The sequence below is a fragment of the Ornithodoros turicata genome, chromosome 4, assembly GCF_037126465.1.
Source record: "Ornithodoros turicata isolate Travis chromosome 4, ASM3712646v1, whole genome shotgun sequence".
In the NCBI taxonomy this organism is placed as follows: domain Eukaryota; kingdom Metazoa; phylum Arthropoda; class Arachnida; order Ixodida; family Argasidae; genus Ornithodoros; species Ornithodoros turicata.
The window spans coordinates 74919683-74933470 of record NC_088204.1 but is presented as its reverse complement, the minus strand read 5'-3'; the positions used below and the strand labels follow the sequence as shown (position 1 = coordinate 74933470).

Here is a 13788-nt window from a genome sequence, read left to right as displayed (position 1 = left end):
GTTTCAGTATATGCTCTATCCAGTGGGACGTCCAAACTGTTGTCTACCTCCATAGGTATCTCTCCAGCTTGATCACAATACAGGTCTCCCCGGCCCCCAGTCAGGCGGGAGAGGCACGACACTTATGTAGACACGATTTGAAAAATGTGTACATACAGTGCCACAATGTTGTTGCTGTGTTGTGGGCACGTTGCTCGAATGTTACAAATTAATGTTGCAAATGACGTAAGGTCGTGGGCATTAACAACGCTTGGACAACGCTGCAGTATAACATTGATGAAATGTTGCCATACCATTGGGTGCTAGCTGTGGTGTATTTAACAAATATGGATGTGAACGCTTTACAGTGTTGTAGGAATGTTACATAACTGTTGCCTAAATATTGTTGAACATGAAAGAACTGATGTTCTAAGGCTGGAACAACACAGAAGGGACAATTACATACAAAGCCTCAATTTGCCTAAGAAATTAACGATAAAATATGAAAGTAGGTAGGTAATATTAGGTAGGTAATAAAGATTGGTAGTATTTCATCCTTCATTAGGCAATATTGTGTCCGCGTTGAAGGATATTGCTGTGACGGCGTCACAATATTGTGGAAACGTGACGGAAACTAGTTCCAGCAACGTTGCTGAACAGATTGACAGAGGACATTGGCCATGTTTCTGCAACGTTTGAATAAAACATTACCATAACGTTCCGCGAACAAATTGTGCTACTAGGGTATGTTTATATCAACGAAGTGTTCGCGTACGCTTGTTTGAAATCGGCACACCGCGGTTTATCCCATCTCAATCTCCAGGCGTTGCATGTGTAATGGTGGTGGTGGTGATGGTGAAAGGGCTTGCCGTTGTCGGCCTCATGTATGTGGGCAACGTCACGGCATGTGTAATGCTTTGGAGTAATAAACACGTGCAGCGAGTGGTCTGCCTTCGAATGCAATACTGTCTTAACACTTTAAAGCTCAACAATAGGTAATATGGGCTGCGAAGGCACTTTCAGATAACCGTGACCGCGCATGTACTACGTCGTTCGTTTCAACGGAATCGTCAATGCTTTGATTGCCTTGCCAGCTGTTTCCATACCGATAAAATCTTCCCATCTGAGTCCAAGCTGACTAAATAAACATTTTTTTTCTATGTGGAAAGCACACTAACGTAACTTAAAGCTAGACGGTGCACGCCGCGCACAACCGAAACTAGTGTTACCTGTGAATACTTATTGACAACAAGTTATTATTGTTTGCAACCACAGTTTTCTTACTAATCCTCACTTCAATGAGAGAGTAGATTGTTCTTAATACTTACGCCATGTGCGTAATACGGTCGTAGTCGTTGGAACGCGATATCTTGCTTGCAGTAGCAGTGTCCGTGCGTCCCGACCGGTAAAGCCGTAGCGACCGCCGACCGGAAACAGCCGAGGTGGAGGAGAAAAACCGAAACTAGCCCGCCATACCGAAACTGATTTCCCTCTCTCCCATGGTATCAACTCCCCATACTGCACCGCGTCGCTTGGCATCATGGGATTTTCTGAACTGGCCTATTGAGCTAAGCTAACACACCTCTCCCCAGCGTCTTCCAAGGGTGCGTCATCTGAAGGGACAAACCAGCCACTCTCTCTCACTCATCCCACTTTCACTCTTACATGTTTTTCTCGCTAACACACACGTTCATACGACGGGATCGACGCAAGCGCCACCTGTTGAACGTGATGGCAATTGATGTTCTGAGGCTGGAACACACATAGAAGGGACAAATATACATACATAGCCTCAGTGCCTAAGAAATTAATGATGAAAGGAGGAAGTCACTGAAAAGGTTAACTAGCTGTAGGACTCCAACCCCCCCGCATCTTATGGATTACCGGTCCAGGGCTCTACCAACTGAGCTAAGCTAACACACCTCCCCAGTGACTTCCAAGGGTGCGTCATCTGGAGGGACAAACCAACCACTCTCTCAATCATACCCATTTCACTCTTACATGTTTTTCTCGCTCACACACACATTCATAGGACGGGATCGACGCAAGCGGCATCTGTTGAACGTGATGGCAATTGATGTTCTGAGGCTGGAACACGCATAGAAGGGACAAATACTTACATAGCCTGGGAAAACTTGCAAAAAAAAAGAAGAGAGCACAAAACGGCCCCAATCTTTTTCGAAAGTGATTTTCTGGAAAGCGTGTCGCACTTTTTGTAATAAATATTCCGGTCTGCAGGTTCCAAATTAGCTGCAACCATTTAGCGCGTCCTTGAATTCGCAGGGCGTCGAGAATTGCAGTAGCAGACGAATTCCGACTCTTAATGTCCACGTAGCGAAGGAGGGAGAGGAGGCAACGAGCAGGCCTTCCGTATCTAGGTGGCGTCAGGTATAAGTCCAGCAGCGACTATGGTTGCCACCTTTCGGAGTGCAAAATACCGGCTGAGGGAGAGGAGGTGGAATAGAGGGAAAGGAGGAAATGTTCGCGGGAAAGGGAAAGTGGGTGAGGGGTGGAGAGTATACAGAGAGAGAGAGAGAGAGAGAGAGAGAGAAAGAAAGAACAAGCGTACTCGCTCGAGACAACAGCGATAATAATAATGAATAACTAAGAAAACGACTGGTGACTACGGAGTTGGGTCTGTGTTCCAGATTTATTCGAGCTGTAATGGAATGTTGAGAGGAAAATCCCGTATGAAAGGTGTTGAGCCACAAATACCGGCAAAAGGCTGCCGGTATCACCTTCCTACCGGCAACCGGCAGAGCGAGCAAATAACCGGCCCTGCCGGTATGATACCGGCCTGGTGGCAACCCTAGCAGCGACAGACAGGGGGGACTTAGTGTAACGACAAGGTGGTCGCATTTCCCTTATTTACGGATAGCATGATCTGAATCCCGTACAGCGATCACTTTACTCTCAGAGGCAAGAGGGGTGTATCCCGTTTGCAACCATTAAAAATAATCTTTCAAAAATAAATGCGTAAGTGCCCACTGTTAAAAATATATCTCCCAGAATATATGCTTAAAAATCAACGCACCAAAATAATCGCCGAAATATCCCCGTTTAAATAGAAACGCTAAGGAATCCACGGTTAAGAATATATCGTTAAAAATAAATCGTTTCAGAATCCCCCCAAATCCACCCTACAGTTGCTAGAGTCATGTGGTATGGCCCAAATCAAGGTGAACTGCAAGCAAGCGGCTTAAACTAACCTCACAGGACCAAACTAGCCTAAACTATCCCAAGCTAACCGAAACCAAACCTAACCTTACCTTACCTTACCTAACCAACCTAACCTAACCTAACCTAACCCGGCGCAAATTGCAACAGCCCGCCTCCGTGCTAGATGGTGAGGGGATTTTGAAACAGTTTATTTTTAATGGTGGATTATTAAACGGTGATCTCTAAGCGGGGATAGTAATCGGTTTGTTTTAGGAGATATATTTTTAAACGTGTATATTTTAACCGGGTTATTCTTGAATGTTTTATTCTTAAGCGTTTATTCTAAATGGTAGATTTCGGGGACCCCCCGGCAAGAGCTGCATCACATGCCATTTTTTGGCCATCCAAAATGATTATGCCCACACCGAAAGCCCCGCTCACCTTGTGCAAGTAGTTCTGCACGTCGACCGTGGAGAAGGAGATCTGCTTCAAGTCTTCCACCATCTTCTGGGCCTCCGGAGTGATCAGCTTAAAATTCAGCGTCGACTTCTCCAGCTTGTCCGCCAGCTCCTTCACCTTATCGTCCAAACCCTGCTCGTTCTTGTAGTTCTCGACCGCAGCGAAGTCGACGGCGCGCAGCGTCACGTTGCCAATCTTGATGTTGTCCTTCTCCGCGTCCTGCAGGAGCCGATACAGGCTCCAGTTGCCGCTGCGGCACTTGGTGATGCTCCGCGCCGCAAAGTGCACAAGTGGCTCGTTGTAGTTGAGCCTCATTGCGACCAGCTGCAGCAGGCGTTGGGTCGTGTTGCTGTCCGGCGCGACGGCGACGTCGCAGCCGGCCCGCTGCACGATGGTCCCGATCCCGTACATGGCCGTGATGGGAATCTGGACGATGGCGTACGTGAGGAAGAAGATCGCGACGCCCCACAGGAAGAGGGTGGCGCCCGTGCTGGCGCTACAGGGTCCAGTGTGGCTGCTGCACGCCCCCCACATGAGGCCGAGGGAGTAGAACAGGAAGACGACGGAGGCGATGCAGGCCACGCTGATGCCGGCGTACCGGTAGTAGCCGATGTACTCGTTGGCGTAGTTGATCCACTCTCGAGCCCCCTTCACAGACTCCTGGATGGTGGCAGTGCTGATCGGGTACTTGTAGCTATTGTCGCTCATAGACTTGAGCTTGTTGCCCACTTCGCGAATCTTGTTGTTGATTTCTGTGAATGAGGTTAACAATGTGACACGAGCCGCGACGCTTCTTAGGAAAAAATGCAAGTAAGGTCGACCCCCGTTTATCCGGACGGTGCCGTTCCCGGCGAAATCCGTCCGGATACCGTGGCATCCGGATAAATGAAACGACCGAATAGAAACGTCCTACGGAGCAAGGTTTAATTAAAATACAGAAAGCTCGTGAATGACAGTTGTTTCATAGTAGTGTAGGCACTCGATTCCTGAAAACTTTTGCTAATTGCATAGACTTGAGCCACGTTGTTGCACTGCTAGAAAATATGTCAGTGCAGTCCTTAATGCCGATCTCGCATGCTCAACTGTCCCAACGGAGGCTTCTTCCTCAACGGGGCCTTCTTTCTCACTGGCGTCATCGGCGCCCTCTTGGGTTATGGTCAACGTACCGTTATGGTCAACGCGACCGAACGCACACAAACAGAAAAGGGGGTCATCGTGCACGGTTGTGTGTTGTGTCCCCTTCGGGAGAATGTACGTCACTGACGTGTGACGGGAATAACCCAAACACAGCGAAAAGGGTGACGAAGCGGGGTCAGCGTCTCCTCTTATTCACGGTAGTCCGGATAACTGATGCTGGATTACAAGAATTTTCGACTTTCCTTCCCTGGAATTCTTGTCCGAGTCCGGAAGCTGAAGTCCGGGTAAACGAGAACAAAATACATGGAGGAAAATCCGTTCCCGTGCCTTTTGTCCGGATACCGCGGGATCCAGATAACTGAAGTCCGGATAAACGGGGGTCGACTGTATGGTCAGCGATTGCGTTAAGTGGGCGCCCCTCTTTCGGAGCGCTCAAATCGGTTAGCGGCCACTAAACAGTGAAAAGCAACTTTGGAGCGCTACAGCGCTCGCTCCCTGGTGCCACCTCCCGTTTGTCCGCTCGTGCAGTGCACGGACGGAGGACACACGTTGGCTTAGTTTGAACCTATAGTAACGTTGGAAGAGACGACTACAGTTGCGAAGACTTCTCCTTGTAACAGCCAGTGAAATGGAAACGATGGGAATTTGTTAACCGAAGTCATAGAAGCTGTTTACTGCGAAGACAGCGGCATGGCATGAAGGCGTCTGCGTTAAAGCTCCGCATCTCCCGCGAGTAACCGCCGATATCCGCGTGGAAGTTGAGGTAACATAGAGGGTCCCTATTTTGCTTGCGAGCCCACATTTCGAAGGCCGTCCTGGCGGCGCTCAGCAGGAAGTACGTCGCAGAAAATCTCAAGCAGCTGGGCGCTTGTCGTCTGCTTCAAGGCACCCGTTTCAAAATGTGTGCGCGGAGAGCGGCTCGGAGTCCGGCACTCCCGGGTGCGCGAGTGGTTGCTTGTGTCGCATTAAGTGAGTGGTGTCTGGAACACTCGCGCTCCACGGTCCGGAAATGACTCGAAGGGGAGGGAGGGCGAAATAAATCCGTGCAGGAAAAAGTCAGTCCCCCAAAATTCAGGAAAAAAAAACATACAGCTACAGTGAAATCCAAATGATATAACTTTGCATTACACATAGTCTTGTCTCTTATGGTAAAATGCAGTAAAAACGCACTGCATGGACTATTATTTACTCGATTTTGATCGCACTTAAGTTCAATATACGGCAGCAAAAATTATGAAAGGCCTTAAAAAAAAACAAGGTTACTCACCGCCGCTGACCTGAGTGACTTGTTTTTGAAATGTCTCGTTGATTGAATTGAAGCTGTTCAGGCCCTGAAATGGTTGATTTTTGAGTGACAGCTGGTTCACAAACATCACGTACCACAAGAAAAACAACTCGGTTTTATTTTTAGCTTTTAATTTACTGTATTTTTAGCTAATTTTTTAACTTTATTTTTAGCTTCGAAGGCACACCATTGGCGGGCCAGATTTGGCCGGGGCCAAGCAATTTTGATAGAGCGAAGGGGTGAGAGTCCAGCTGACTGAGACATCCGTAGAGTGTGGTTCAGGAATCGCAAGTAATCGGGCCTACACTTACTGGAGTACTGGAATGGTTATCTTCATTTCAAAATTGTATGCCAGGCAGTAGCACGTTATACGGATGAGGCTCCAATTGTTTCAGACAACCACAGGCCATTTGTGAAACAAATGAATTGGCATCCTGCCTCAGCTTTGCCATGAACACCTTTTAGTTTCTTTGCACTCGCCCTAGGAAGTTGCACAACTGAAACTTTAGACGTAAAGGACATCTTTAAGACACCCTTCTTGCTCGTGGACTGTAGTCATTATTCGAGAGTCCTAACTTTTTAAAGGCAACCTCACAGACATCAAGTCAAAGTCCCTCGTCAGCACCGCTAAACTGCATGTGGGAGGGGCGCCACCCCTTCCACAGACGATGCGTACAAAACTAACTTTGGATAACGTTATCTTAAACGAAACACCTTCCCGCCCGTGTTGGTCCTGCAGCAAGGGCAATTTCGTAAAGCAGGCTTTACCTCATGCACAGAAGCATCAGGTGAAGCCCACTTTCGGGTTGTGTCATTCATATTCGTGGAATAGTCGAATATTCGAAAACTCGAATATTGGACATTCGATTCGCGAATCGCATAGTTCGAGCGTGTGATATTCGATTCGAATTCGATAATTCGAATATTCGCACACCTCTAGTTTCAAGTGATCCTAAACTGCTGGATTTGTCTCAATGGTAACCGTTGGCTATGTGCAAATCCTTTGTGGACTCCTTCATAAATTTGGCCCAAGTGTTTTCTCGTATTTGTCTCCAGGGGAAAAAGTAGTTGTAGGAAAAAGTAAAGCAGGCGGTAGTTGAAAACTCCGGACTAGTACTTCGTTATTAGAAGCAACGTTACAGCCCCTCACCCAAGACGTACGAAAAGTCAGCCTGCGACTGTTACTGCCATCTGGTGCTCACAAAGCGATGCTACGCTATGGAGAAGCAACTCCCTTATGCAACACTACGCTCTACGGAAAGAAGCGGAAGTGATTCCCTGTAGCTCGAGAACAGATTTCGATTTCTGCAAAAATCGCATTACCGTACGAATCTTTCCTGCAATGTCATTGCTCGTCAGCTTCTCCACATTCTTCTTGAGATCTTCGACATCTTTGGTTGGAAGCTGGAACAAAAAGCGATTCACACGTCAGACGCTCTGAAGTTCCTTTCTAAGAGTCACTATAACTGCAACCGACCTGGCTATAGTCCTTGGCTTTAAGCTCCTGAAACTCGCGCGAGCCCTTGATCGCATTGCAGACGGCGTCTTGGCACTGGTTCATTGTTGTGGTGATGGTTGTCTTCTCCTGAGACACCTTGCTGGACAAGTCCGCGCCGTCCCGTTCCAGACTCTCGGACGAAGTCTTGATGGACGTGAGGAGGGCGGTGATGTTGTCCAGCCCTTTGCAACGGCAAATAAGTGTGTACCATATTTTAGTGAGGGCACTTTCTACGTGGTTGCAAATTTAGTTGCTCATTTTCAAGTACTACTGGACCCCTTCCAGAGGTCTGAGTAGGAGCCGTACAATACGATAAAACAAATGGCGAATTCGGGTGGTCGTTTCGTGGCAACTTTATTTGCCAGATCCCGAGCTGCTATGTTTGCTTGGTCAAAGCGAGTTGACAAAATGAGTTGAAGGAGGTCAAAGGAGGCGCTTACCACCCGGCCTTCAAGCGCCTCCTTTGACCTCCTTCAGCTCATTTTGTCCTCAATTCCCTATTCCACCTCTCTCTGTCTTCCCTCGCACCGTCTACATGTTAATGAAGTTCGTTGTTATCAATTAAACGTCTTGCTGGTTTTGAGCCTTCGTGTTTGTGTTTGTTTACGTGTCTTGCCAATCGCTCGGGCTTGCCTATCATGGACCAACAGTATCTCTGAACAGCACTGCCCCGCCGTTGCCCAAACAATGCGTAACAGGGGCGCATCCGCATTCTAGTAGATTGACCTTCCGGGTGCCTTCGCCCACGCAGCTTTAACTAAAGCGGTGACAGTGATCCATGTCTTCTGGAAGGCCACTGAACCACTGATCCACACGAAAAAAGTTATTCCAGCACAAATAATAACTTACTCTCAACAAGGACCAGCAGGTCACTTATGGAAAGGGCATCAGTGGCCTGAGAGAACATCAGCCTCATTCGATCACCGATATCTGCAATGGTAAAGTACATCTGTGCAAGCAGCAGTAAACATAAGTAAAACAACACTCCAACATTAATCGTCCCATTTTTCATTGTCGTTGTAATAAACTGCCTCAAATGCAAGCAACGCAAAAGAAAGGCGCTCACGATTGAGTTCCTGGTCGATGTGCTCGACTAGTTCTTCGAAGTTGTTCACCAGTAGGTACTCAGCATCCTGGAATACGCAAGCAGTACCAAATCAGCATAGCTCAATAAAGCGTAAGTTGCAAAAGTTGTTTGAAGAATGCTTAAAATTTGAATTTATCAGCTGTCTCCAAGATGCAGACAATGCAGTTTCTGATTACATAATTTCTGACGTTGCCGTGACGTATTGTACAGATGACCCACGTCATTGTCACTTGGCAAGAAAAAAATGTTGTGTTTGTTTTCCCCGAAATTACAGCACACGCTGCACAACGATTGCCCTTGCCAATGTCAATATGTCTATCACTCAAAAACATAGCTTCGCTGTATAGCACTCTCCTAGCCAACCACCATCCTGAATGACAATGTTCTCTACCTCGATTTGATGAAAACGGGGGGGGGGGGGATGACATTTTTGTGGCAATTATGAACTGCATAATGCCACAAAAATGGCGTACACCTCCCGTTTTTCAGCTAGTCGAGGGAGAGAAGGAAGGGATGACGGTCGGCTAGGAGTGTGCTATGTGGTGAAGTTCATTTTTAAGAGTGTAGACTGGCTACACTCTGTAAACACTCTGTAACTGAAATCGGAAATCTGTTCTTCCATGTGATATTGCCAGAGTTCACCCTGTTCCACAGCTTCTAATATGAAACCTAGTTTTGTACCCCTGCTTGGTGAATACAATTTGAAAAACCCTAATGAGAAAAAGAACCATGCAAACGCAAGGGTATCATGAATGAATCACCAGTGATGGCCACTAACTAGTTCTACAGTAGTTTAACTATAACTACTAACTACTTTGTGATTGAGTAGTTTAACTAGTACTTTTCAGGGGAGTAGTTAAAACTACTTTTTTAACTACTGCAATGTAGTTTAACTACATCTATAGCTACTTAACATTGTCCACCAACACCAATCCCTGGTAGTGTTCTTCGACACCTAAATAGGAATCACAAGCAATAATAAACTTTGGCTCAAGCCATTGCTACGATCGTCGAATACAAAGCTTGCGGCGGGATTCTTTCTGTGCCTACGCGATAAACTAAGTTGCAGAATTATTTCGCAGCAAATGAGGCTTCACTAGACAAGTGAAGATTTAGTACACACGCACGACACAATTGCTCTGCACCTCCGTTCTCATCAAACAAGTAGCTCAAGGTAAAAGTCGGAAGCACAATCGTGCCATAAAGCTTGCGGCACAATCGGAAGTACATAGTTTGCGCCTTCAGTAACCTAACCTCTGTAGTTAACTACTTAAAATAGTAGTTTAACTAGTAGTTGCCACTGCATTTCTGCAAGTAGTTGATAACTACTTTTTAACTACAATCAGGTAGTTTAACTAGTAGTTTAACTACATGTAGTTAACTACTGGCCATCACTGTGAACCACAAATAAAACTTACCTCTTGTGTGCTGTTAAAGTACGTCGCAATGTCAACGACGGCATTTTCAAGCTGAGTTGGCACATGATGAACGCCGTCGACTGCGTGTTCGTTTGTCACAAAGGCACACACTATGGCAAACCTGAAATTAACATTTGCATCAACCATATCTGCAGTGCCAACTACCGTGCTGATAACTGTGTCAGCAGTATAATCAGTAGCGCAGACCCGAGCGTCGAACCGAACCGGAATTAACCGGAATTTTTAGATGGAATTGAACCGGAATTACATACTAGCACCATCTTGGAGCTGAACCGGAACCAAACTGATCTAATAACTTCGGTTACCGGTTCGGTTTGGGTTGGGTTGGTGTGTGGTGGGGGGCGAGAGTGGGGACTCGAGGGGTCTACCTGCCTAGATTGGCGGCACGCTGCTCGGGGAAGGGATGAAAAGGGGGTCCCCTGTTGGTCGAAAAACAGAAATAAATGCATAAAAAACGTAACTAAGAGATGTTGTATCATTCTTAGTGGCTACCTATAATTTTAGCATATTAGAACCTCAAACCAGTTCCGAACCGGTTTACAGCCTCTGAACCGGTTAATCGAACCTTTATGGCCAAACCCGAAACAAAACGAAAAACGTTTTGGTTCGACACTCTGGTGCAGACTACTGAAAGTCAATAATGTAGGCAGAGTATGGGGGAGGGGGGTCTACCAAATTGCAGCCTTCTAATTCCCTGACTATTCCAGGTTTTCACTGACTATTTCAAGTGAATTCCCTGACCAAAACAAAAGGAAACTTAGCGCCTGCTGCTATGTTTTGTTACAGATCTCTCATAAAACAGATCATTTATTGGGCATTAGCGAGTCTGCCCTACTTTCCTGCCTCCGAGCTCGTTGTATTCAGGGACTGCCAATGTTGCTGTGACTGGCCGTTTCATCATCACGACACTTGTCTGCGATATTCCCTGACTTGAGCTGCCTTTTGGCAAATTCCCTGACAACCTCCCGACTTTTCCAGTCGCATCAAAATTTCCTGACAATTCCCGGTTATCCATGTTGGTTGAGAGTAAACGGGGTAGCAATATTGGAACTTCGATAAATATCAGCTACTGTACCGATTACAATATCGGTTGGAAATATCGATGCTTTATCGATAAATATTAGTATCCGTGAGAATTACTTTGATAGCTTGTTCGTATATCTCAATACCAATTGAAGCTCATGAGAAAACTATAAGTATTTTAACATCGACCGAGAAAAATATCCATGGGAATATTTGTATCATCCCATTCCTAGTAGAGGGACAAACGCTGCCAACAGAGCTGTCTACTATGGGAGATCGGAGCAGGTGAATGCGTGCTTGCGACCTTTCTCCTATCTACTTCTTTTCTGAAGTGCAAGCTCAACTGTTTTCCCACAAGCACTTCACGTTTTCCCCGAAAGGCATCATCGAGTCATTTTACAGAATACAATTAGGTCAGAAAATCAGAACCCCTCCCCCCCCCCCCCAAGGTGCCTAATGCATGACGTGCTACTAGGGTTGCCACCAGGCCGGTATTATACCGGCACGGCCGGTTATTTGCTCGCTCTGCCGGTTGCCGGTGGGAGGGTGATACCGGCAGACTTTTGCCGGTATCTGCGGCTCAAAACCTTTCATAGGGTGGGATTTTCCCTTCAACATTCCACTGCAGCTTGAATAAATCTGGACCAGAGACCCAATTCCGCGCAGTCACCAGTTGTTTCCTTAGTTACTCATTATTATTATTATTACTGTTATTATTACACACAGGAGCACGTTTCCTCCTATTGTCTTGAGCTCTCTCTCTGGTTTTCTGTGTGTGCTCTTCCACCCCTCACCCACTCCCCTTTCCCACGAGCATTTCCTCCTTTCCCTCTATTCCACCTCCTCTCCCTCAGCCGGTATTTTTCACTACGAAAGGTGGCAACCCTACGTGCTACGTATCCAAACATGCTATGTACAGCATAGGCGTTCCCAGGTTTTTTCCCCGGGGGAGGGAAAAGTGGGGGTAGTGGAAAGCATGCAGCCAATAGACACTAGACAACAGAAACAACAGCCTGCAAGTAAAGAGCCCCACGTGGGAGGGGCCACGAACCCCCGTTGCCACCCGCTTGGAACGCCCGTGCTCATAATGGCTGTCCCAACTAACACGCACATACATATTAAAAAGGATGGGGACCAACTGCTTACCGAATAGCCGACCAACAAACTTAGCAGTTGTACATTCTAGTGGCCAGCATTTTTCGCGCCCAATTAATTAATCAATTAGATAAGACTAATTATCTAACCTTTAAATCCACGGTGTAAGAGTGCAAAGCATGGACAACAAAATAGAAGAGGACAGAGGATTACGATCGGAAAGTTGTAGAGTGCCTTGAGAAAATATCCAAGCGAAGTGTTTCGAATGAGGTATGCCGTGTGTACCTCGTTAATTAATTCATTAGGCACAGTGAAAACCGTACTAGGAACTAGGGGACTGGAAAAAGTACTAACAACATTTACTGGGCGTTATTTGCGCAGCGAGCTCAATCTTTTTTATATCTCAATCATGACCTACTAGATTATAACGACCATGTCATAGGCACCCCTTCCCAGCGCCGCATTTGGAAGCTAGCGGTGGCGCCACTCATCGGCCCGGTTATTGCTTCCTCAATTTCTGCAATAATTTGTACTTCGGCTTTCCTTAGTACTTTTCTACAAGCGGTGCATGTCCCACGGGAGATGCTTCTTTCTAAAGTTGATTATCGTCATCATTCTACGCGTTTTCATAGGAACTGTTGCTGTCGTCTGCTACGGTAGCCGTACGTCCGCTTCTGCGCGTTCAGAATTCAAATTTCCATCGTCCAATCACGACGAAGGTCTCGTGGGCCGATGAGTGGCGCCCCTAGCGGATCGTGCGGACGGGCTCCTCATAGGGATTGGCGATTTTGACGTGGGTAGGTCATGATCTCGATGCGTGTTAGCTGGGTCTCCCTACATACCCGGATTACATACCCTCATAAAAAAAAGAAATCCTTACAGCATAGTCACAACGAGGATGAACATGAGGAGACCCAAGACCCCACGCTTGCAGGGGTCGCTTTTTGACTCGGGCATGTCCTGCCGCTTGCGACACCGACAACAGCAAATGATGAGTCCCGTCAATGGCATGATCACGGCCAGGGCGATGCCGACTGCGGCCAAGGTGACAAACAGCTTGTACTCGCGAAACAACTGGATGGAGAGAGAGAGAGAGAGAAAAAAAGAGAAGCCACATTAGGGTGAAACTTTCGGTCACAGAATACGCCAAAATTATGACTCAAACTACTCACGACGGAGCCAGGAAGGTCTCTTACCTCCGACTTATGGTTCAACACGTAATGCAGGGGTTCCTTTAAAAATTCCTCGTTCATAAACACTGTTGTGAAAAAAAATTATAACGTTGTTAGAGGTTTAGGGTGAGAATCTTATGTAACTGTAGCCTTAGTGTATAAAACATTTAATGTTTCACTGGGGATTAAATGCACTGTTACCACTCTAGTAACAGAACAGAGCAAAAAAAAAAAAAAGAAAAAACACAAAAGAAAACATATATGTGCGGGAAAACCTTATTAGTGAAGTACTGAAAGAATGGCTTCAAAACAAGCACGCCGTTGGCATAGGTCCATAACGAAAATCCACAAAACTATGAACAACAAGAAAAACACACAGAAACAAGCAAATCCTTGTTGAATTCTTCCATCCTGCAAAAATCTGTCATTTGTAAAATAAACTTCAGAGCTGCGTT

General features: G+C 46.4%; 1 protein-coding gene across 10 annotated transcripts in view; it reads right to left on the bottom strand.

The window, feature by feature from the left end:
- The window catches only part of LOC135391877 (prominin-1-like), an 84641-nt gene that overhangs the window by 21615 nt on the left and 49238 nt on the right, over positions 1-13788 (bottom strand). For all 10 annotated transcript variants that reach the window (XM_064622405.1, XM_064622395.1, XM_064622403.1 and 7 more), the window contains exons 3-11: positions 13358-13419; positions 13042-13235; positions 10023-10143; positions 8584-8650; positions 8367-8447; positions 7497-7699; positions 7343-7423; positions 6002-6065; positions 3580-4349 (exon numbers count right to left, since the gene is read on the bottom strand). In XM_064622405.1, the coding sequence (XP_064478475.1) occupies positions 3580-4349; positions 6002-6065; positions 7343-7423; positions 7497-7699; positions 8367-8447; positions 8584-8650; positions 10023-10143; positions 13042-13235; positions 13358-13419 (1643 nt within the window). The remainder of the gene's footprint in view (positions 1-3579; positions 4350-6001; positions 6066-7342; positions 7424-7496; positions 7700-8366; positions 8448-8583; positions 8651-10022; positions 10144-13041; positions 13236-13357; positions 13420-13788) is intronic.